The 26750-nt window shown below is 38.6% G+C and overlaps 1 protein-coding gene across 12 annotated transcripts in view; it reads right to left on the reverse strand.

The window, feature by feature from the left end:
- The window catches only part of tbc1d5 (TBC1 domain family, member 5), a 518645-nt gene that overhangs the window by 191861 nt on the left and 300034 nt on the right, over positions 1-26750 (reverse strand). For all 12 annotated transcript variants that reach the window (XM_060824884.1, XM_060824877.1, XM_060824878.1 and 9 more), the window contains 6 exons: positions 25072-25139; positions 13632-13734; positions 12568-12656; positions 11626-11676; positions 11472-11541; positions 3681-3853 (listed from right to left, as the gene is read on the reverse strand). In XM_060824884.1, the coding sequence (XP_060680867.1) occupies positions 3681-3853; positions 11472-11541; positions 11626-11676; positions 12568-12656; positions 13632-13734; positions 25072-25139 (554 nt within the window). The remainder of the gene's footprint in view (positions 1-3680; positions 3854-11471; positions 11542-11625; positions 11677-12567; positions 12657-13631; positions 13735-25071; positions 25140-26750) is intronic.

The following is a 26750-nucleotide window of genomic DNA, read 5'->3' on the forward strand; positions in this document are numbered from 1 at the left end:
CTCTGTATGAATGTGTTTGTGTGTATTTCTCTATTTGATTTCTCCATCAGTCCTTCATCGGGCTTTTACTCAAAATGTCGATTTTCTTGCTTCTTGGATGCTGCCTGACCTGCTGGGCTTTTCCAGTACCACTCTAATCTTGACTTTAATCTCCAGCATCTGCAGTAGCCACTTCCATCTGATGTCATTTCTAACTCAATTCCACAAAGTATGGACCACTAACAGGAAAAAAGGACTGATTTTCAACAAACTGGTGGAAGTATCAGAATGGGAATCCAGAACTTGGGTGCAAAATCTTGTTTGGCCAGTTTCACAACAGTTTTCTGTCTAAATGTAAGAGTTAGACAGACCGCGGGTTGATTACCACCCAGCTGCAGGGGAAAAGTAACTAAGCCTTTACAAGTTTATTGTAGGCACTTTCCTAACATCAATCAGATGTTTGATTTGGCAGCCAGGGTGCCTATTGCATCAGGAGGCTGTTCACGAATCCATGGTAGCCTCCCTGTTGCAATGAGGAAAGACATCAATGCTGGAGAGTCTCATCTTTTTGGAAATCCCTACTCCAACTGTTCAAGCTCCTAGTATGGAAAGGGACTGACTGCTGAATTCCAAAAGTCCTAAACCCTTCTGACTTTCTTACTTGCCTGGTTTGAGGCCTGCAACCTGATGGACCGCCTCCTTCAAAATCATCTTTGTGTCACGACCCTGCAATTATAGAGTCATAGAGATGTACAGCACAGAAACAGAACCTTTGGTCCAACTCATCCATACTGATCAGATATCCTAACCTAATCTAGTCCCATTTGCCAACACTTGGCCCACATCCCTTGAAATACATCCTATTCATATACCCATCCAGATTCCTTTTAAATGCTGTGAATATACCAGCTTGCACCACTTTCTCTGACAGCTCATTCCATACAAGCACCACCCTCTGTGTGAAAATGTTGCTCCTTTGGTCTCTTTTACATCTTTTTCCCCTCACCCTAAACCTCTGCCCTCTAGTTCTGGATTTCCCCATCCCAGCGAAAAAACTGTGTCTATTGATACTATCTATGCCCCTCATGAATTTATAAACCTCTATAAGGTCACCCCCAGCCTCCAATGTTCCAGGGAAAACAGCCCCCGTCTGTTCAACCTCTCCCTGTAGCTCAAATCCTCCAACTTTGGAACATCCTTGTATATATTTTCTGAACCCTTTCAGGTTTCACAACATCCTTCTGATAGGAAGGAGACCAGATTTGCACACAATATTCCAAAAGTGGCCTAACCAATGTCCTGTACAGCCACAACATGACCTCCTATACTCAATGCTCTGACCAATAAAGGAAAGCATACCGAACACCTTCTTCACTATGCTATCTTCCTGCGACTCTACTTTCAAGGAACTATGAACCTGCACTTCAAGGTCTCTTTGTTCAGCAACACGACCTTACATTAAAGTGTACAAGTCCTGTTCTGATTTGCTTTTCCAAATGCAGCACCTCACATTTATCTAAATTAAAATTGATCTGCCACTCCTCAGCCCATCTGATCAAGATCCCATTGTACTCTGAGGTAACCTTCTTCGTTGTCTACTATGCCTCCAATTTTGGTGTCATCTGCAAACTTGCGAGGTGCTGCATATTGGGAAAGTAAATCTTAGCAGGACTTATACACTTAATGGTAAAGTCCTAGGGAGTGTTGCTGAACAAAGAGACCTTGGAGTGCAGGTTCATAGCTCCTTGAAAGTGGAGTCGCTGTTCGACAGAATAGTGAAAGCGGCGTTTGGTATGCTTTCCTTTATTGGCGAGAGTATTGAGTACAGGAGTTGGGAGGTCATGTTGCGGCTGTACAGGGCATTGGTTAGGCCACTGTTGGAATACTGCATGCAATTCTGGTCTCCTTCCTATTGGAAAGATGTTGTGAAACTTGAAAGGGTTCAGAAAAGATTTACAAGGATGTTGCCAGGGTTGGAGGATCTGAGCTATAGGGAGAGGCTGAATAGGCTGGGGCTGTTTTCCCTGGAGCGTTGGAGGCTGAGGGGTTAACTTTTAGAGGTTTACAAAATTATGAGGGGCATAGATGGGATAAATAGACAAAGTCTTTTCCCTGGAATTGGGGAGTCCAGAACTAGAGGGCATAGGTTTAGGGTGAGAGGGGAAAGATATAAAAGAGACCTAAGGGGCAACTTTTTCACGCAGAGGGTGGTACGTGTATGGAATGAGCTGCCAGAGGATGTGGTGGAGGCTGGTACAATTGCAACATTTAAGAGGCAGTTGGATGGGTATATGAACAGGAAGGGTTTGGGTGCTGGCAGGTGGGATTAGATTGGGTTGGGATATCTGGTCGGCATGGACAGGTTGGACCAAAGAGTCTGTTTCCATGCTGTACATCCCTATTACTCTACTAACTATACCTTCTATATTCACATCCAAATCATGGATTCTTAACCTGTATTTCAGCCTGACAGTGGGTTTAGGTTAGCAGAAGTATTTCACTGGAGGCAGTTCAGAGATGGGTCACGAGGATGATCCCCATTATGCCTTATGAGCAAAATTTGAACAGTTTGGCACTGAATTTGGTGGAATTTAGAAGAATCAGAAGTGATTGCATTAAACATACAGAACTTCTAAGCATTCTTAAAATTTAGCCCAAATATTCCACAAAATTATTTATTGCCCACGACCAACATGGGTAGCTAAGGACACACTTTTCAGTTAATGGACAAACACTTTCACTGGGATAATTTGTTTTTACTGCTTCAGGAAAGGAGGATAACTGTGACATTATAAGCATGATTATTGTTAAATAACGTAAGCAAAACACAAAAAAGAAACTTATAAAGCTGGAGGAACCCAGCAGGCCTGAAGAGAGGAGGAAAGTTAATGCGTTAAGTCTGATACATATCTTCAGAACTGAAATTGAAAACATTAATTTTGTTTCTCTTTCCATAGATGTTGCCAGACCAGCTGAGTTTCTCCAGCACTATTTTTAGTTTAGATTTCCAGAAGCATTATTCGATTTGTCTTAACATTTCATTTACTTTCGCGCACAAAATGCTAAATGTTAAATTTATCATGGTTGCCATTCTTGCTACAAGCAAAAAGAGTGTTACAATATCTTGAAACTTTAAAATCTATTGACACACTTATTACTCTGTACACCCATTCCTCATAATCCACAGGTGATGGGGTACAGACTCCATGCTCCCCTTCGTACCCAAATAATCATGTGGTTAGACTGGATGAATCAATGTGAAAAAAAATGGAGCCTGAGGCACTCTCTCACAAGAATTGAGTTAGCAGATAATAATGTGAAGTCTCCACAAAAATGGCATACTCAGAAACATTTATGAAACCTTCACCTTTGAATTATGCAGTTTAAAGTCCATCTGCTCGCTTACGTCTTCACACAACTGATTGTATGGAAATTTTTTCTGCTTTGATAGTTATGGAATTAGGCTATGTGGTTTAATTTTAACATTTACCCCAAATATAATTCAGTAAACTTGTTTGTTCCCTGCACAGAGCTTATGAAATAAAGATATTTTACTGGACATATTGCTTGGTTAATTTCTAACCACAGGAATTCATATTCATCAAATGTACAATTCTTTTTACAATTTGCACATTACTTTTTTCCAAAAAATATAAACGTTCAGTGCAGGAACATAGATAAAATTACATAGAATCACTTACATTCCATAAATCTGAGGTGCTATTTCCAGTCGATTAAGATGCATGTACAGCTCTGTGTCATATTTCTTTAACAACTGGTCTTGAATGCGATTTACTTTGGAAACTATAGCAAGTGATGGTCCCATGTCCTGAGGTCTTGCAAATGGTACAGCTGTAACCATCTCTTCTTTTCCCTGAATAGATAAAATGAGTATCCTAATAGAAATATAAATGCAAAGCTTTCCTCCATTTTATTAAAACAATCACAAAAATTCCATTTTTTTAAATAGCCATTCAAATTGCAACTAAATCCCTTGAATTCTACGAGATTTTAGGTCTTCATCATTTAATCAGACCCAGCACAGTGACCAAAATACTGGTGATTAGTAACAATGGTTATATGGCTCATGTTTGAGTAAAACTCCTTTAGAAATTGAGATATATCTTACATAAATATTTATTTTTATCCAGTACTGACCTCCCACACTCCTATATGTGGAATATTAATAGCTCTTATCCCCTGCTTTAAACCTTAAGTATTTGTTCCCTCTCTGGTGTTTTAATTATCGCCTTAAAGTACCAGTCTGCTCTCAGATCATGTGCTATATTGGAAAATTCCTGTCCTCACAAAGAAATAATCCCATTGTATCTTATAGGTGCAACTCTCAATACACAACAAAGTTGAAATAACTACCACATATGCCTAGTGGAACTTTATTCTAGATTGCACTATTGTGCAAAAAAATGCAATATTACAGGAATTTACATCTTGTAGCATGGTAACTGGAAAGATCATTGAGAGTGCTGACGCTTATTCATATGCATCATTAATTTGTGTTTCATGAACATTTGCAGCTTTCGAGTCCATTTGTCATCCTTCACAGGTGCTGCAGCTTTCTTAAAACTAATACATTAGCAAATGTTTAGCAGATCATAGTGAATAAGGTGACCACTATTCTACTTTGCTGCTTTTACAGGATCGCAACAGAAACAGTCTGTGATGCTCCATATTGGAGGCATTGTTTGAAAAAATCTTGAAGGCAACAGCCAAATTCAAAGCAGTTAAACACAGAACTAAAACCTGCATTTTTCAGTGCTTTGTTATCGTAATGCGTGCCAAGGCATTTCACAAAAACTTTATTACAGAAAATGTGAAATTGAGGCACATAACAAGACACTGTAGATGTCCTTTACGTTAACCTTGAAAGTTTCCAAAAATTATTCCATAACTAGGGAATTGACTAATATTGAGTATAAATTTTAATCCTTTGTGTAGGTGGTCACCATTTTGAAATGCAAAATAAAATATTAATAATTCACATTAACATGCATGGTTTACTGAATAAATTAACTTCATGGACATACATTTAACTGCAATGAAAGTATTTTAAAATTTGTCAAATTCATTGTTTTCAGTATTTGGTACAAAAAGTTAATCAAACTCTTAGTGACTTTGGCTATGGCATCATTGTAAAGATCCAAATGGAATATAGCACTTTTGGTTTCAGAATTATCTTGCTACAGCAAATTATCTTCTCTCTATTTATTAAACTAGATATTCCACATTGTTCGGAAAATTTTATGATAGATGGTGCACTAATAGTATATTTGGTGTGGAAAACTCAAACATTAAAAGGAGCAATCTGCATTTTCCACACCACGAGAAGGTTTTCTTCTGTCAACCAGTCATCTATTCCCTTCAGTGTGAAGGTGATTCTTGAATAGCTTGTGGATCCATGGGTGCTGCAGCTAAACTAATGATTTGGTATAAGTGGTACTGGAGTTTTTGCTATGTCCAAAATCATGAATCACAAAAAACATGTAATTTTGGTATCATGGTCTTTGTTGGCCTTACAACGGTTTTGGACATTTTCACTCCATGAAGTGGCTGTAACAATAGTTATTGTTCCAAATATTTGCTCAACTGATTTGGCCGATGAGAGGTGACTTGATAGAGGTGTACAAGATGATGAGAGGCATAGATAGAGTGGAAAGCCAGAGAATTTTTTCCCAGGGTGGAAATAGCTATCACACAGGGGCATAATTTGAAGGTGATTGGAGGAAGGGTCAGGTGAGATGTCAGAGGTAGGTTCTTTACACAGAACATGGTCAGTGTGTGGAATGCACTGCCAGCAGTTGTAGTGGAGTCATTAGGGACATTGAAGCGACTCTGGATCGGCACATGGATGATAGTAAAATGTAGGGTATGCAGGTTAGTTTGATCTTAGAGTAGGATAAAAGGTCAGCACAATATACAACACAAAGATAGTTAACCAAATCAAATCAGCCTCCCTATTCCTGTACACACAGCACAGTTAAATTTAAATATTTGAAGATCCTCAAAATTGGCCCAAAGTAACCAGAATTTGCGAATAACCACTATCAGACACAAAGTTATAGCTTAAATAATATAATTAATTCTCCTAATTGTTTTATCGCTTTAAGTGAACATAGTTACATACAAGGTAATCTAACTAATATTTATGACTTAAACCCAAACTTTTTTGAATATAGCACCGACTTGACATGGACAAACAGACATGGTTCAAGGATAAATCAAAGATAAGATATAAGAGATGTAATTGGCCAATTCACTTAAGTAGTTACCATGACCCATAATATTGTAGGCAAAGTATGTGTCTTGTATGCATCTTGCTCGGTTTCTGAAGACACCAGTGAACGACAAATAGTTTCTAGTTGGCTCAGAGGAATATTAATGTAATATTTACAACTGAGATTCTATTCTTTGGACTCTCACTAAGTTGACAATAGGAGGATAACCAGAGAGCAATCAGGTGTCCTTCCTGTAGCTTTGACATCCACCAGTCCTTCTGACAAAAAAAGTTCAAAACCAGTTCAAACTTTGGTTTCTCTTCCTGTTTATTTTCAATGTTTGCTTGGTGAGACTGCTTGGCAAAAGCCCCCGGTGATGGCCTTTGTTAACATTCAAATATCAGCCATCTGTTTGAGCATAATGCATCTCTGTAACCAAAGTGTCTACAGCATTCTCTGAATAAGAATCAACTTGCAATTAACTTCCAGGCTAGATCTTATAAACAAGTATCAGTTTTCTTTTAGAAAAAAAAAACAAGCTGCTGCTCACAAATCAAAGGTCACCTTCCAATCTCAGTTCATAGCTCCAAACTAAGAATGATAAAATTAAAAAAATAAAATATGGAAGGTCTAAACAATTTTGACAGCTACTTCTCAATATCATGCCAGTGTCTGACTGTGTTTGCATTTGGTCTTGATTTCTTCTTCAGAGTGGATTCCTTCTTCTATTCTTGAACCAATTTTTCACTAATACAAATTCCCTCTCTGCTGCGAACGTTAAAACTTTTAGCTTGAAACGAGATTCATACTTTATCAATTTTTCTATACAATTAATTTCTCTTCATTGTTTGCCACACTGTGGATCTGCTGTGTAGGCATGACTTAAACTCCTACATATCTTCGCAAACAGACCATATTGCTTGCTCAATCCCTTATGCCCAATTATATGCTAAGTAAAACATGAATTTGTGAAGTGAAAAATTAAAGCTGATTCCTAATACATTGATAGCATTTCTAGACTGAAAAAGGATCAACTTATAGGGAATGTATCAGCAAAAACATGATTTTCAGAATCAGAAAAATGAGGCTCTCATTTACATCATGATTAGGACAGATTATTAAAACACTGAAAAAAATGATGTCAGTTTTGAAAAGAGGAGTGAAGTAGAAATGTTCTGCAAGTTAAAGGAGGAATTTTGGATCTTTGGGCCTTGGCACCTGGGATCAAAGTCATCAATGAGGGAGCACTAAAATCTGGAATGAACAAAGTCACAGGAAAGCAAAGATTATGTAAGGTTCCAAGGTTACAGAACACTACGTAATTAAGACGAGGTGGTAGAGGGTGGTGGCAAGGGCATGGAAACGTTTGAAAATTAGTCTGGTCATTTAAAATCAAAGTGTTGCTGGATTTGGCATCAACGTTAGACAGAGATTATGGGCATGATGAAATAATGATGTATTTTATAAACATAATTAAAATCATGAGTGCAGGAAAACCTTTGCTATTACTTTCTATTGATCTTTGACTGTTAGCTTGTGTAGCCCTGGAATTAAATTTTAAATCAGCTTCCCAGCAGACAGCAGACCTGACTCCATGCGATGCACATTCAAAAGGTGTCAAGATTTGGGATTGGTAACAGTGCAGTGGTGCCAAACTGTATGCAATTGTCTCCAATTAAGATTATGCCACATTAAAAGATTCCGCTTCTGATGTCTTGCAGATGAACACTGGTTGACTGGAAAGTAAAACTAGATGCACTGCTCTTAACTTGGCCATGAATACCTTGTTTAATGTTGTCCCATTTGGTGTTGTTGTTCAGATTTAACACTGGTGAGTTATTGGGACCCAAAATCTCTGTGCATCTTGAGATTAGCTTTAATTCTGTTGACTGTGCCTGACAGGATGGGCACCACTTTGGAACAACCTCTCCCTTTCTAACCTTAGCCACTCCCAATGCCACGCTACTGCCTAGGGAGTCCTCTCACAACATGTCTCAGACTGCCCACTGGGGTTGTCATGCATTCTTGGCCATGCCATAGCTGCCACCAGACAGCAGTGTCGAGAGGTTGTGATGCTTCTCTTCACCCTCAGTCATCATGCACTAGACACATTGAACAGTTCCTCTGAATCAGATGTGGGCATCCTTGCTTCCATCCCCCAACAATGACCAACAGACAACAGCCACTACTGATTTCAGCAGACCACCCTTCTCTCCCAAGGCATCAGCCAGATTAGAAGATTCCTGCAACGCACAGCCAGCTCAGGGAAATGCTAAACTCCATTCAAACAGGTGTGGCCATCTCTCTTCAGCCCTCAGCGACCAAACCCAGCAAATTCCTCACAGTGAATCCCCCACTATCAACATCCTCGGGGTTACCAGTGACTAGAAACTTAATCGTGACTCATATATGGCTACAAGAGCAGGTCAGAGACTAGGAATATTGTGGGGAGTAACTCGCCTCCTGACTCTCCAAATTATGTCCACCATCTACAAGGCACAAGTCAGGAGCGCAATGGAATAGACCCCCCCCTCCTAGATGTGCCTAGATGGATGCAGCTTCATCAACACTCAATAGGCTTGACACCATCTAGGACAAAGCAGCCCGCTCTATCGGCACAACATCTGCAGACATTTATTCCCTCCATCGCTGACGTTCAGGTGCAGTGCTAGGAGCGTGCACTATCTACAAGATGCTTTGCAGAAATTCATCGAAAATCCTTAGACAGCACCTCCAAACCCATAACCACTTCCAAGTAGAAGGACAAGCAGACAGATGGAAACACGACTATCTGCAAGTTCACCTCCAAATCACTCACCACCTTGACTTGAAAACATATCGCTGTTCCTTCATTATCACTGCATCAAAATCCTATAATTCCCTCTTTAGCTCATTATGGGTGAACCTACAACATGTGGACTGCAGAAGTTCAAGAACACAGCTCACCACCACCGACTCAAAGGCAACCGGGGGTGGACAATAAATGCAGGCCTACAAGTGAATAAAACAAAATTTTAAGTCAACTTAGAGGATGCACATAGAATTTTTTTTTTGGTTTCCTGTTAAGGAAGACCCTATGGAAACAAACTCCAGTTTTAACATTGACTCTGCTTCACTTAAAAGGTATTTCGTGAAAAAGTTGGGACTTTCAGGAATGCAACTGCCATTGAGGGTTTCCTGTATCCTTGATCACTACTCCCATCATTAACACTAGTGGGAATGTGATCTTTGTAGATCTGAAACACATCTCTCCTGCAAATGCAATTTAAACACATTCAAACATGATTGCTCATTTTGTGATGATGCCATGACATATATACATTGTGCCTGGGCAGTGACTATTTATCAAGACCAAATCTATACACTCACATTCTTTGGAACACAACTTACTACCAAACCCCTTGTAATTATCAATGTAAATATGAAAGAGTAATTATCAATCTGTAAGTACAATGAGCATTTACACAATAAAGTGCCATGTGACTGAAACCCTAGGAATACGTCCAACCAAAGTTGGCAACTGTAGTTGCACGGCTTCACAGGCCACTTCACCCAAGCTGGTGTCTGATTTGGACACTTTGAACAAAATTTCATTCTCAAAATCATTTATAACAATAAACAACACTGGCTTAACACTGATGCCTACGAGACTTCATTAGCAGTCACTTTCCACTGTCAACATTTCTACATGATTGAAGCATGGCTTACAGCTTTGTAATTTGAGAATTTGTCCCTTGCTCCATTTGTTACTTTCCAAACTGTTATCCACTCAGAATGAGTTTTGAAAGATATAATTGAGGGAATATAGCAGCTCTTCAATTAACTCCAAAAGTACTCTTGGATCCAAATTGTTCAAGCCTGGGGCCTGGCTTGCCTTCAGCTTCCTAAGACTTTGTGATACTAAATGCTTCCAATCTGGTCCATCTAGTTTATATCCCAAATTAAACTGAGGTATACTTCATCTTATTCACTGGAAATAAAAAATGATCACATGATAATGAGGAAGGGCCACCTGAGACTTGATCATTAGTTTTACATACAATACGTTGAATGCTTTATTTTGAGGTTTGCCTGCACAATTGACCATTACAGAATTTCCCCCAACCCAGAAATACTTTCAACACATACTGACAGAACAAAGTAAAAATTAAAGAGTAAATTTTAAATTTTTGTCATATAATACATTTACGTAGCCCTATTTGCAACAATTTTACACGAGCAGAACACTTTCTTATTCAATGCCGAATAACTGCACAATTTCTTTATTTCATTGCATACACATTTCCATATCAACTTAACTTGAATTACAATATTCCACACTATTGATTCATCTGCCTTCTTGAGGTAATCTTCTCAGTTATGCCAAATTTTGACATCATTTATACTTCTGACACAGGTTAATACCTGCAAATGCAAGTTTCACACTACTACAACTTGGAATGCATTTTGAAAGTTTGGTAAATTAGCACAAAGTTACAACAATGTTGTATATTCTATTCATGGCTATATCATTCTAATGGACCAATTACGTATGTATCCCACCTTCAATATGATAGTATCCCTTTAAATAAACATATATGTTTATTAAAACACAAATCAGCACACTTCTACTCAAAGAAATTAAATTTCAGGTTATAATAGAAGATTTTCTTTTCTTCATTATGAACTCTCAATGCTGCAGCTGCTCCTGAACAAAACATTTGTTTCAATGAACGTCACTGGCAATTTTGAAGACCACTTATCCTTTTGGTTCCTGAATAGAAGACCGAAAACTCATGGCTTTAAAATACTAATGCTTGTAAAGACAAAATCTGCTTGTGCACTCTATACCAATCTTTCCAATTATCATGCCTTTTTCTCTTTGCAGGATGGAAATGCTAATTAACATATTTCCTGCAATTATATTCATCAGAGAATGAGAGAATTGGCTTCGGGCAGAAATATTAAGATAATTAGTGTGGACTGTTCTTTTAAACAGAAGTGAAACTGAGAGTGTGGCTGGTTCTTTGACTAAAGTAACATTTAATTCCACAGCAAATTTTTTACAAAAATTGTGACTGCATAATTATTAAACATTTAGAATTTTCCCATAATCCACATGTATCTAGTATAATCAGGGATTGAAGAGTTAGGCCATTTACATGAAATTAAAGCAAATAATTAAGAAGTTTTCTGCTTAGCAACTCTTGTGACAATAACCTACATAAGATTATTAAATTATTTTAATTTATTACAAACTGATAATCAGCATGAGCATACCTTTCTTACTTCTCTTTCAAAACTTGAAAACCATGGTTCTGCAGTATCCATGAGTTGAGAGAACATTGCACTGAAGAGATAAGATGACAAGTTTCAAGACAATGAGGAGGTAAACAATAGCAATATTAAAAATAAATGTTACCACTTAACTTACTAAGCATCATGTTCCAAGAATTCAGGGTTGAGGAGTGCTTTCATTTCCTCACTGTGGAAAGATAAATCTGCAAAATTAGTAAAGCATTCTTTCCTACACCAATATATTCAGCTGTGCTTCCTGCTTGACCTATAAACACTGCCAAACCCTTAAGTACTCACATTAAAAATAAAAAAAGTCTGTGCAATTTTTATAATTGCAAGATGAAGGCCATTTTTAACAAGGTGAACAAAATTATTGACATACATATCTTGAATTTAAAAATTCCCTCTCCCTGTCCAATAGCAGCCCATGCATTCATTCCACTTCACTTGTTTGATGGAACATAATCCAGCCCACTGAAGTATGATTTGCTTCAGTATGCCAAGAATTACATTTTACAAGTTGTTTCATTTGCCCAAGATCTTTCATCTCAATAAGAAACTATGAGAAAGCTAGACAAAACTGAAAACAAAAAGCTTTGACTTCCTTGTTACAAGCGCAGCACATTACTTGAATACATATTTAAGACCCTGGACAGCAAATGTGCGTTGGGGTTTTTATCCAATCCAGTTGGCTGCCAACACTTTCACTTTTGTATATGAAGCATTTCAGTGACAAAGATTAAAGTCGGTCAGCAACATTTGCTGTGTAATTGATGTAATACAAAAATATATGCATTAAATGCTACTTTATCTTATTTTTCATTTTCAATTCTCTGTCTCTTGTCAACAATCCCCCTGGAATCCACAATACCAAGTGTATTGGACTTGCGGTTGATAGGGTTAAACAATATAAGAAAATTGATTCTCTCTAAATGATTCACAATCCTGGAAACAACAACAAATATGGCCTCCCCTCTAAGTTGGCCTATATTATGCATAAAGTGCAATATTTGTACTTACTTCAAGTTGATTTGAACTTCAAAATGAATAAAGCTGAACTTATGTGGATAAAACTTGCCTTGGATTTGCTGTTTCACTTGCATGTGAGAAGGCTTGATGATCACAGTGCAGAATAAAGACAAGAGGAGCTAGCAGTTCATGCATGCCCTAAAATATTAACATCACAAAAAGCAGCAAATGAGCTGAATAATTTTTACTGCATATTATTTTTAAAAATGTGTACGCTGGAAAACGCACTAACGGTTATTAAAATGGGAGTTCCTCCAATGGCTCAGTGAAAGCACGAAATGCAAAAAAAGCATGCAGTACAGTTAAGTAATCAGAGCGCGATGCTGGAATAACACAGCAGGTCAGGCAGCATCCGAGGAGCAGGAGAATCGATGTTTCAGACATTCCTGATGAAGGGCTTATGCCTGAAATGTCGATTTCCTCCTCCTTGGATGCTGCCTGACCTGCTATGTTTTTCCAGCACCATACTCTTGACTCTGATCGCAAGCATCTGCAATCCTCTCTTTCTCTAGTATGGTTACATACCAGAATTCCACATTTAAAATGCTAACTATCTTTTCTCTTTACAAATGCTGATTAGATTGTTGTGCATTCAAGGAATATGGTTTTTAAAAAAAAAACGTAACTGTATAAAAAGGGAATTACTACGTGCTCCTATTTTTGTATAAAGGATAGCATAAAAATGGGATATAAATGCATGATTTTCAAATTTAATTGGCACAATAAATGGACACTTAATTACAGATGTAATCTCTTGCAACCTGCACTTGAACATTAAATGAAATAGTATGGAAGAAGCTTGCTTTATAATGTAAAGAAAACAACTCTGCAGATAGAGACGTTTGGAGAAAGATGGAATAATTAAATCATTAATATGAAAGTCACTAAATCTTCTGTGTATGAAAGTTATTTTTTCTATGAAATTCTACTCAAACAGAACACTAAAACATATGCAATCTTTAACTTGCAGCAGACCTAAATGCTTTGGGGACAGAATGTTATGCCCAAAATGAATGCATATTTATTCTTAGTAAATGTCACAAGACACTTTTCCTTACAGTCCAATTTTAAACTGCTTAATTATTCAACCAAACCTGCACAGTATTTCATTACCTGCTTGTAAAGCAGCTGCTCATTTTCTCTCGCATAACAAAACAGGATATCTGTCAAGATCTGCCTCACACTTTCCTGCTGGAAATACTGCATTTCAGGAAATCTGAAAGACATGTATTATTTCAGCACATCATTTCAAGAAATGTTTGCCCTTTTTGCTCCCATATACGAACCATTTTAAGTAATACTATCAAACAGCATTTAGTGAACATTTTTGTTTCATTATGATTCAGTTCAAACTAAATTAGTTGGATATGAAAATGGAAATTGGCATATTACATTTAGTCTAAAATGCAACAAAAACTTTTGCACATTTTAAGAATGAATTTCTATTTAAGATAATTAGAAAAAATGACGTGACGCTTTCTCCTGTACTGGAGGCAACAGACAGGATTTCACGCAAGTTTCAGGTGCATGAAGTTGGATCAAACTAGGATCCCTAGCCTGTACTTGCAAGCAGCAAGGTGGATATAGCAATATCCCCAAAGCCAGTTCCCTAAATTGCTACTTTGCTGTCTAATTAAGGATGGTATGAGAGAACTGTTCTATCTGGCCCAATCAGATGACTGGAAGTTCTGATGACTTTAGTACTGTTCCCCTATTTTATATTGTCTTTCAATATTCTTCAGACCAAAGTGCATTATCTCATATTTCCCTGTATTAAACCTCACCCGCCCCTTACTAGACCACTCCATCAACATGTCAATGTTCTCCTCCTAGTTTAGAATTCTTTAATGTTTAATGTAAAGTTTGAAACTGTCCTCTGTGTTGAGATCACTAATGTATGTCAGGAAAAGCAGGATCTCAAAACCAATTCCTGGGAAACTCCAATACTAACCCCGTTCGAGACCAAAAATGATTTATTAAGGACTACTCTCAGTTTCTTCCAACTCAGCCAACTTTTTGCTACTGTACCTTTTATATCTTATATATATTTAAATATTATAACCTATAACATTCCCCACAAGTCTGTTGTGTGGCACTGTATCAAATGTCTTCTGGGAATCCATGTGTACCACATCAAGAACATTACCCTCATCGACCCTTTCTCCTAATTCTTCAAAACAAAAATCTAGAAAGTCATTTAAATATGATTTACCCTTTAGAAATCTGTGTTGAAAGTGTGGTGCTGGAAAAGCGCAGATCAGGCAGCATCCTAGGAGCAGGAGAATCGATGTTTTGGGCAAAAGCCCTCCATCAGGAATGAGGCTTCTGAGCCGAGGGGCTAGAGAGATAAACCTGTGCCCACATCTTCCCCCTCACCTCTGTCCAAGGCCCCAAAGGAACCTTCCACATCCATCAGGGTTATATCTGCACTTCCACACGTCATTTACTTATCTGTTGCTCCTGATGCGGTCTCCTCTATATTGGGGAGTCAGGACATCTACTTGCAGAACGCTTCAAAGAACATCTCTGGGACACTTGCACCAACCAATCCCAATGCCCCGTGGCTGAACACGTTAACTCCCCCTCCCACTCTCACAAAGAAATGTAGGTCCTGGGCCTCCTCCATCGCCACACCCTAACCACCTGACGCCAGGAGGAAGAACGCCTCATCTTCCACCTCGGGATCCTCCAACCACACAGCATCAATGTGGATTTCACTAGTTTCATTTCTCTCCCCCCCCATCTTACCCCAGTTCCAATCTTCCAACTTGACACTGCCTTTGTGACCTGTCCATCTTCCTTCCCACCTATATGCTCCACCCTCTTCTCCATTACCCACACTTCCATCTACCTATCGCACTCTCAGTTACATTTCCCCAGCCCCATCTCCCTCCCACTTATCAGTCTACCCCCTCAGTTCACAAGCTTCATTCCTGATGAAGGGCTCTTGCCTGAAGCGCCGATTCTCCTGCTCCTCGGATGCTACCTGACCTGCTGTGCTTTTCCAGCACCACATTCTCGACTCTGATCTCCAGCATCTGCAGTTCTCACTTTCTTCCTTACGAAATCTATGTTGACTCTTCCTTATCCCATTGATCACTAATTCTATCCCGATTAACTGTTTCCAGAAATTTCCCTACCAGTGAATCTAAACTGACTGGTCTGTAATTGTAGGGATTTTCCTTACAATCTTTCTCGAACAAAGTTGTACTGTTTGCAATGCTCCAGTCTTCTGGCACTTCCCTTGAATCCAGGAAATACCAAAAGATTATAGCCAGTGCTCTTGCATTCCCTCATTCCCTTCACAATGCATCTCATGCAATCCCTTGTCAACCTTAAGTACTAACAGTTTATCTAAGACTTCTCCCAATTAATTATAATGGCATCCTCCTCGTTTGTAAAGACAGATGTGAAGTATTCATTTAATATCTCAGCTTTGTCTCTCCCTCCAGTGTAAAGGGTCTCTGAACAGCCCTATTCCTCCTTTAACTACGCTCTTCCTGTTCATATGCCTATGGAAATCTTTGGGACTTCCCTTCATGGTATCTGTAAGTCTTTTCCCATAGTTCTTCTTTGCTTCTCTTTTTAGCTTTTTCATCTCCCCCTGTAACCCATCAGCTTTCCTGTTGATTCTCAATTGTATTTTCAACCTTCTAACAGCCACAAGCATACTCTTCTTTTTATTGTTAATTTCTATCTTTTTGTCATCCAGAGAACACTGAATTTGTTTGCCCTACCTTTTCCATAAGAGGGAATGTACCTTGACCATACCTTAACCACCCTCTGTTTGAAGGAGGCTTACTGTTACTGCTTTTCCTGCCAACCTCTTGTTCCAATGAATTCTGCCTAACTTACACTGAAGTCAGCTCTCTGCCAATTGATGTTTCTCCCTTTGGATTGTTATGTCAACACTATCGTAAACATAACGATACAATGATCACTCTCTTCAAAATATCCTGCCCCCTGGCATTTGGCCCACTTTATTTCCAAGAAGCAGGTCCAACAAACCATCCTTTCCTGTTGGTCTGAACACATACTGCTGAAGGAACACATATAAGGATACATACAGTATTCGAGTATACATTTGGGGAATTGAAGTCATCCATTATAATTACTGTAAAACAAAAATAGAAATTGCTGGGAAAACTCAGCAGCTCTGGCAGCTTCTGTGGAGAGAAAGCAGAGTTACCAGTTCAAATTCCGGAAGTGACTGTAGTTAGGAAAAAGTTTTTATATATGCTGAGGTGGGGGGAGGCACAAGGGATAAATAATAGGTGGAGATGAAGCTCAGAGACAACAGGGAGAAAACAATGGGTAAAAGTCAGCATGGGGGGGGGGAATCAATAGTTTCTAATTGGGACCATTAATAGCTGACACTGGAATGGTTGTGGCAGTAGCCCATATGATGACAAGGCCTGATGTGTGGGGTTGGGGTAAGGATATGGGAGCTATTTGAATGTACAAAACCACTTTAATGTTAGCATTTTTCTGCAATTTCCCTGCAGATTTGATCCTCTACTTCCTTTCCGGTAGTTAGTGGTTTATAGGGTACACTAAACAATGTAAATGCACTCTTTTTATTCTGTAGCTCTAGCCAAAATAGCTCTGACCTTGAACCTTCTCAGACATGCTCCTTCTCCAGTATAGCAATGCTCTCCTGAACCAATACTGCTAGCCTTTCTCCTTTTCTTCTTTTTCTATCTTTTCTGAACAACTTGTGCCCAGGAGTATCTAACCTCCAATGTTGCCTTCTGCGGAGTTTGGTCCCCATCACTGTCACAACATTATAATTTAACATTGCTAGCTGCTTCCGTAACTCCCCAGTTTTGCTTACTACACTCCAGGCATTCATATACACGGACAACTTCTCTTTCTCCCCAACTCTAACTTCAACGATTAAGGAGATATCTTAGAGGACAGTAAATTAAGTATTTTGCAAGCCTGATATTCTTTGTTCCCACATTCCTGCCAATTTAGTTTAAAATCTTTGCAATGGCACTAGCAAACCACCCCATAAGAACTTTGTCTCAGCTCTGTTAAGGTGTGACCTGTCCAGCTTGTACATGTGCCATCTTCTCTAGAGCTAGCCCCGAATCCCAGAATCTAAATCCCCTCTCTCCTGTATTGTCTTTCCACCCATACAGTCATTTACTTTATCCTCTTATTTCTATAGCTTGCAGCTGGCACTGGGAGTAATTTGGAGGTAACTACATTTTTAGTTATGCTTACTAATTATCTGCATAGCTCCCTGAATTCTGATTACAGGACTACATCTTCCTTCCCTGCAGAACTCATTGGTACCAAATTTGACCATAACCTTTGACTATTCACCCTACCTCCCACGCACCAATGAATAGAAGAGGGGTCAAGTAAGATGGACCCTCAGGTTGGAGAAGGAACTCCAACATATGGTTCATTGCAGCCATGGGGGTGGACATCCTGCTGGCAGCCATTTTTTTGGAGATAGAGACTCTGGCTACAGTGAGACTACATCCATTAAGTTGGCAGCCACCATACATAGTGTTGGGCTGCTTCAACATCAGCTGGTGTAGTCTTTAATCTAGGCCTGACATACGTAGGTTGGTTGCCAGCCTCCATTCAGCTGGGATCAATGTCACTTTCCTGCTTACTGTTGATAATACATTCATTTGGTAGGAATGTGTCAGAGACTAAGTGAGGCGCTGGAAAAGCCCGGCAGCTCAGGCAGCATCTGAGGTGCACGAGAATCTACGTTTTAGGTATAAGCCCTTCATCAAGAATGTGGGGGGGGGGGGCATGGACCTAACGAGGGAGTCACGGAGGGAATGGTCTCTGCGGAGCGCAAGTAGGGGTGGGAAGGGAAATATATCTCAGGTGATGGAAATGGCGGAGGGTAATGCATTGTTTCGGAAGATTAGCGGGGTGAAAGTGAGGACCGGGAGTTTCTATCATTGCTGTGGTTGGAGCAGGGGGTGTTCAAGGGCAGAGGTGCAGGAAGTGGAAGGGTGACTCTGACTCTCTCGCATCTGCAGGCCTCATTCCATCCCAAAGGGTTCACCTATCATTTGTCCTTCTAATCTCACGATCTAGAGCCAGAAGAATTCTGTTCAACAATTCAGTTGAGTTCTATATGTGCAGATGTGTGAAAAAATTGTTCCTAAGGTTCCATTTAAATTTTTCCCATCTCACAACAGTGGACTCAGCACTGATCCTTGCATCACACTGTTAGTTACAGCCTCCAGTCTGAACAACAACCCTTAAACACCACCCTCTGTTCTCTTACTGTCAAGTCAATTTTGTGTCTAATTGTTTAGCTTTCCCTGGATCCCATGTGATCGAACCTTACTAACCCATTTACCATATGGAATCTTCACCAAATGTCTTTCAAATTATTGCCTGGACAAAGAATCTTGTTTTTGTTTCCAGTGCCTGTAGTTGCCTGTCTTATTCTCTCTCTAACTGTAGTTAGTCATCGTTTTGATTTCTGGCTGTCTTTTCTCCCCTCTTCACTTCCAAAGGTTGTACCATGGACTTCAAATGGCTTATTTCATGCTTATGGGTGAAGGACTTTGCCATTGCCTTCTACAAGATAGTTGACCGGGAGACTCTCACAATCTTCCTACTGGCATCAGGCATAATGGAAAGATTTACAGCACAATCATTATTCCTGTTGCGCACATGATAAATCTTCCTCCTACGGACAACATGAGAAAAGGCAGGAAAGTCGGTGTTCAGGGTAACTAAATTAGCGATGATCTCTGACTAGTGTAGCATTCTTGAAGTGCCAAATCATGTATTATGGCCCTATGGCAACAAGTTCTGGTATGGACCTCAAAAGAGGAGTTTGTTGCTCAGACAGAGAGATACTACCACTATGCCACTAGACTTTTGGCCTGAATATTTATTCTTAATCTAATCCATTCATGTGCCTTTCTGTCCATCCAGCTGATTTTGAGCACCCACTGGAATATCCATATTTCAAAGACTGTTCTCTTAACCAAACATTGTGAGAAAAACTATCACATTTCTTCTTTACCAATCACTTTAAAGTCCCTTGCTTCTTGGTAAATGGGAAGGGCTTCATCCTATCTATTCTGTTTAGATTCATGATTTTAAACATCTCTATTAAGTCTCCTTCCAACCTTCTCTTTTATAAAGAGAACAGTCTCAGTATCATCAATGTCACTGAAATCTCTCATTCATAGAATAATTCTTGTAAATCTTTGCTGCGCTCTCTCTAAAGCCTTCATATCTTTCCCAAAGTATGATGCCAGAATGGAAGATAGTATATCAGGTGAGGCTGAGCCAGGAATTTAGAGAAAGTTGACTACATTTTCTTTGTTTTTGTACTCTGTACTTCTAATTATGAAGCCCATGATCCCTTGTATTTCATTAATGGTTTCCTCAGTCTGCTCTGCCTTCAATTATTTTCAAATGCACATAAATTAGCAGGTCTGTTTGCTCCTGCACACTTTTTTTTTGTATATTGTATCTCCTCATTTGTTCTACTTAACAGCATCTTATGATGTTTCACTGCATTAAAAATCCTTTGGCTCATGCTCCATCCCACCAGTATCTGCCCTTTGAAGTCTTTGACTATTCTGCTCATCAGTCACAGAACTTTCAGGTTTTGTGTCATCTGCAAATTTTGAAACTGTGCCTTTCACAGTATAGTTTTGAGCATTAATATAGACATCAAGAAAGGCTTGAATATGAATAAGATTAATACAGATTAAAATTAATTAGCTGGGGCAGGGCCAATTGCAATTTTTAGAGATGGTATTTCCTTGCTATTTGTCAGTCTAATTCTGGTATTGGCAATTTCATTCCTGAAATATTTCCCATTGAGTACATCGCTGCATATGTATACCAATATCAGTGACAGTTTCAGTGAACACTCCCATTGTGTATGATCCTATGGTTAACAGAGACGTTAATAAAGCAGTTGAAGATCACTGGATAAATACGCTTCCCACAAGCACCTACAATCACTGGAAGACTTTTCCACTGACTTTAGTTTTGTCAGCATTTTAAATCTCTGGTGTCTTGTTATTGAAGACAGTTTCTCTTTTACCTTCCTCAGCAGTAAGGTTGCAAAACAGTTTGGGAGCCACTGGTTTCTTGTGAAACTTGAACTGAACTTTGGCAAACAAGTAATGAGAATAACAACTCGTCCAAGAGCTCAGTTAATGCATTCCCAACAAAGATGCGCACAGTTCCGTGTTATTCGTTAAATCTACGCTGTCCACTCGGTTATGCATTTCAGTGACTAACAGAGAGCTGCAGCAAAGCATCAACACAAATCACAGAATACCATTTAACAAAAAATAAAACCTGATCTATTCTGTCAGTGTAAGATAAATGACTATTTATTGCTGTGAAGCTCAATACTCTCTAGCGTACTAAGCAATTATGAGAAAGACATACTAACACAAAATGTAAGATGGCATACACAGATATATTCACCCAGATTTACTAATAATGTTTACTCAGTCAGTAAAGAGACATGCAACTTAAAACCTAAAACATAAAAGTTCAGTTTATTTGTTTAGTTAAAAAGATCTGATCACTAAAACAAAACTAACTTCTGTCAGCAAAGCCACAACTTTTGTAGGATACAATTGGAAATTGATGATTCACCTTTGACTATCTAAATGAGAGTGCATTTACTACACTAGATGGCAGTCCGTGCCATAGATGATATCAATATGCATAAACAGGATATACTGAAATTTATCATGTGCCTTACTTACAAGTATGTCCTCAGAATCTCCTATTTGTGTTTGTGTGCAGAAAATGCAGTTACGCCAATATAATTCACTTCAATAAGAATAGCTTCCCTCTAAATATATAAAATAAGTCAGGATGAGGAGTACTATTAATTTGAGATTGAAAAGATATAATTTACACTATAGACATGATGCAATAAAAATCAATGATGGCTTCTTAAATAGCTCTTTATTTTAATATTTTTGCAAAATGATAACTGAAATGAAAGAAAAACAACATAGAACAAGCCCAGAATCTGACTTCTATTTGATGCTGTACACCCACAAAATCATTGCACATTGATCCTTTACTTTAGGCGCTTTGTAGCTGACAAAATAAATTGCTGTTCCAAAAGACTTACGAAAAAAATAGGCAGACAGTGGATTAAAAAAAAATCACAAAAGTACTCATTTTAAAAAATGGAAAAAATCTGATTTGACTAATTATCACAATTTAAGCTTCCCCAGTCATCTTCAACATACTTGAAAAAGAATGCAACATTGGCACCAATAATTAACTTGCAAATTCTTATGTAGGGTTTGATGAGGCAAGCTAGCTCTAAACTCATCATAGCCTTATTCCATAGCTTGACTCATGAAATAAGTACCAGAAAATAAGCAAGTGCAGCTCTTCTGAGCACAATGGTATTCAACTGATTGCGAAACTAAGGAATACACAAACAAAATTATATTTTCCCCAAAATAGTTTCTCATTTCTGGCTGTCAATCTGCTCAGTTGCAGAAGTTCTCAGGGTAGTTTTCTTTGGTGTAAATACTTTTAGCTTCTTCATTAATGGCTTTCTCTCCATTATTAGATCAGGAGTGAGCAGCCTCCTGACAAATCCATAGTGCTCAGCTCCATTCATAACTTCATTAATAATGAATCCATACCAAGAAAAAGGAAAGACTACAAAACATCTGGAGTGCTGCACACAGTTTAGTTTCTTCATTTAAGGAAGGATATGAACTCTTTAGAGGAAGTTCCGATAGGGTTCATTTCACTGGTTCCTGGAATGTAGGAAGAGGGTTTCTATATGAGGAAATGTTTGAAAGGTTGGACCTGTATCCATTGAAAGCTAGAAGAACAAGGCACAATATTAATTGAAACATAAGATCCTGAGGGGATTGACTGAGTGGATACTGAAAGAATGTTTCCTCTTGTGGCAGACATCAGAATTAGGGGCATAGCTTAAAAATAAGAGCATTTGTTTTCCCCTTTGAGTTGCACATCTCTTTGAAACTCTCTTCTCCATACAACAGTGGAGGTAAGGTCATTGTATAGTTTTAAAGGAGGATCTATTCTTGATTAAGAAAGGAGTCAAGGACATTAAGGTGGGCAGGAAGGTGGTGTTCCAGTGGTTTGCATATAAATATGCATTTTTGGCATATAGTTATTTCTGCATAGCATTAAATGGAAATCAGATTTTGAACATTTTCATGGTTTTCTTGCTTTTTTTCAGTTAGTCATTTTGCAAAAATATCAGAATAGTCATCAGAACAGCTGTAATCCTACTGAATGGCAGAGCAAGTGCAAGGGACAAAATGTGCTACTCCTGCTTGTAACTCATATGTTCATACATGTATAATATTAGATTTGGAGTCATAAGGGGCAGATAATAGTTATGTTGCCTAAATGAATCTAATGACCATCACAATCAAATACGGGCCAGCATTCAATTGTAACTATAATGATAAGTCTAAACCATCAAACCATCCACATGATCAACATGGGCTATTCGTAACAACATTTCAGTTGTAAGAACAGAACATGGCACTTTCCTACCAATGGGCACTTCTTAGTTTCTCAAAGCATTCTCCTACCACCTCTAAGTATCTCATCACAGATGTTGTGGAAACTGAAGACCAAATTGGCAATCATTCCACTCAATATCCAAGCTCTTCATCAGTGAAATGTTGTGCCTACGGTTTGCACTATCTGCATGCATGATGCACAAATGCTACATCAGCAACCCCTTTCACTCCTGCGATCAGTAAAATTAGAAGACCAAAAACAGGATGATGGGAATGCTACCATCACAAGTTCCTCCCAAATAAAAAGCTTCCTGACTTGGATATGTCATTGTTCGTTCATCAATGTAGCTTCAGAATTCTAGAAGCTTCCTTTTAGTTTAATGCACTTTCGGAAAATTATTGAATTTGCACTAAAGCCTACCTATAACAAAGGATATGTAATTAAGAGAATTATTGTTTCTCACTCATACATACATAGCCACTCATCTTTTTCTTTATAGAAACTAATACAACTTGCTTCAATATTGTGCTTTTAATCGCCTGCAGATGCTTCACAGCTAATGAAATACAGTAATGAAGTACAGTAAGTTCTGCTATAACATGGTAATTCCATTATCGAGCAATCCTCTGTTATAAGAAAATAGTGTAATAGCAGCAACAATCGTATTATAACCAATAATGTTCTAAAACTTTGCGCTTTAGAAACAATGTCCCCAATTCGTCAATCCTGTCATAGCATATTCATGTAAATGAAACACGCATTATAGCAGAAAGATCTGTATGCAAGAAAGATAATATCAGAATTATGCACAACATAAATTCCAAACAGAAATGTGATAATGACTAGATATTATTTTTAGATGTTGATTGAGGTAAAATATTTGACTGGAATGATTGAGAGAACACTCCTGATCTTCTTCAGAGCCAATGGAAGTTTTTACATTGGCACCACCTGAGTGGAAACACAGTAGTAGTTCACAGCTCATTCAGAAGATGGCAACTGAAACAGTGCAGCAATCTTTCAGTATTGCACATGAGCATCTGCTTTTATTTCGTACTCAAGGTTCTCGAATGGGACTTGGATACAGAAGATGGTGGACTTGAGCATCATAGAATCCATACAGTGTGGAAACAGGCCTTTGGCCCAACAAGTCCATACAGACCCCTACTCTATTACTCTGCGTTTACCCCTGACTAATGCACCTAACCTAGACACCCCTGAACACTATGGGCAATTTAGCATGACCTGCACATCTTTGGATTGTGTGAGGAAACTGGAGCACCCGGAGGAAACCAATGCAGACACGGGGAGAATGTGCAATCTCTAAACAGACAGTCGCCTGAGGCGGGAATCAAACTTGGATCCTTGGCACTGAGGCAGCAGTGCTAATCATTGAGCCACTGTGACTCGAGTCACAATTGACGTGTTACAATATTCTTGTCGGGGTTTCAAAACATTTCCTATTTCAAAATTGCATGTCCTCCATTAGCTTGTCCAGATTGTTACATGTTCATGAACAGTTATACAGTGGAAATTATCGCATATTAAAGCTGCAAAACAGAATAACAACAGCATACCCATCAATAACTGAGTAAGTCACCATGCTATTTTGCACACAACAAAAAAAAATCTTAATTTTAATTAGTACAGTGGTCCAGCAGTTCAACTGCTTTAGCAATTGACCAAATCAGTAAGCTTTGAGTTTAAGGTTCAGATTGCATATTGCTTGAACTTGTTTTTCATTAACTGAATGTGAATATTTGCAAAAAGCAATTTGTGCAGTATTGGGAACTGCTAAGAATTTTTTCTCACTCAAATAAAAGTTCATTCTCCTTAAAAGCTATATGAAAAACACACAGGATATATAAAATTTATATTATTGAAAGTCTTGTCTGGAAATTGTCTTTATAATGTAGGGTATCTGTTAATTATGCAGATATGACAAATCACAAAAAATAAATAATATGGCCTGCAATTTGTTGAAAATGAGTATCTTAAATTCTAACATCGTTTGCATCTTATAGCTTATTTTCAGAACTAATTTTGCACCTACGTTCTAGTTACATCTTGTTGAATCATTGCTCGAAGTTCTTTATCCTGAAAAAATTTGTTCCAAAGACTCTAGATAAAAAAAGACACACAATAAAATATTAATAGAAAAAATCCAAAACAGATGCTTTACCAATTACCTGTAACTTGATACAGTATTATAACTATTGTTTACTCACATCCTTGTGAATTATGTACCTGCTTTCAACCTTGCATGCTTGGGAGTTTTCCAAACCTAGATAACCTGACATTATATTGTAAAGAGGTACAAGAGTGTTCTGCTAAAACATTACTAAAACATATGTCAACAACTGATATTGAATCTTTTTCTTCAAAAATGGCAATGTTTTATCAATAAATGAAAAGTGTTTAATTTAGAAAATGAAAAATCCTTTTCAAGGTTTTTCCTAACACACGCTTCTTTGGACTGTGAGTGGAAGTACATAAGAAACAAATGACAGGCAAAAGTAGACATTGGGCCACTTCAAACTGATGCTGAAAGCCTAGTGATGGGAGATAACGAAATAGCAGGAGACCTTAACAAGTACTTTGCGTCAGTCTTCACAGTGGAAGATATGAGTAATATCCCAACAATTAAAGGGAGTCAGGGGGCTGAGTTGAGTATGGTTGCCATTACAAAAGACAAAGTGCTAGAAAAGCTAAAAGGTCTTAAAATTGATAAATCTGGCCCCGATGGGCTACATCCTAGAGTTCTGAGAGAGGTGGCTGAGGAAATAGCGGAGGCATTGGTTGAGATCTTTCAAAAGTCACTAGAGTCAGGGAAAGTCCCAGATGATTGGAAGATCGCTGTTGTAACCCCCTTGTTCAACAAAGGGTCAAGACAAAAGATGGAAAATTATAGGCCAATTAGCCTAACCTCGGTTGTTGGTAAAATTCTAGAATCCTTCATTGAGGATGAAGTTTCTAAATTCTTGGAAGAGCAGAGTCTGATTAGAACAAGTCAACATGGAGTTAGTAAGGGGAGGTCGTGTCTAATAAACCTGTTGGGATTCTTTAAAGTGGTGACAAGTAGGTTAGACCAGGGAAACCCAGTGGATGTGGTCTATCTAGACTTCCAAAAGGCCTTTGATAAGGTGCCACACGGGAGGCTGCTAAGCAAGGTGAGGGCCCATGGTGTTTGAGGTGAGCTACTGGTATGGATTGAGGATTGGCTGGCTGACAGAAGGCAGAGAGTTAGGATAAAAGGTTCCTTTTCGGAATGGCAGCCGGTGACAAGCGGTGTCCCGCAGGGTTCAGTGTTGGGGTTGCAGCTATTCACATTATATATTAATGATCTGGATGAAGGGACTGCTGGCATTCTAGCGAAGTTTGCCGATGATACGAAGTTAGGTGGACAGGCAGGTAGTACTGAGGAAGTGGGGAGGCTGCAGAAGGATCTAGACAGTTTGGGAGAGTGGGCCAGGAAATGGCTGATGGAATTCAACGTGAGCAAATGCGAGGTCTTGCACTTTGGAAAAGAGAATAAAAGTGTAAATTACTTTCTAAATGGTGAGAAAATTCGAAAAGCCAAAGTATAAAGGGATCTGGGAGTGCTAGTCGAGGATTCTCTAAAGGTAGTGCTGTGAGGAAGGCATATGGTGTATTGGGCTTTATTGGCCGAGGAATTGAGTTCCGGAGTCCTGAGGTCATGTTGCAGTTGTATAAGACTCTGGTGAGGCCTCA

Source organism: Hemiscyllium ocellatum, chromosome 5 (assembly GCF_020745735.1).
Source record: "Hemiscyllium ocellatum isolate sHemOce1 chromosome 5, sHemOce1.pat.X.cur, whole genome shotgun sequence".
Taxonomy (NCBI): domain Eukaryota; kingdom Metazoa; phylum Chordata; class Chondrichthyes; order Orectolobiformes; family Hemiscylliidae; genus Hemiscyllium; species Hemiscyllium ocellatum.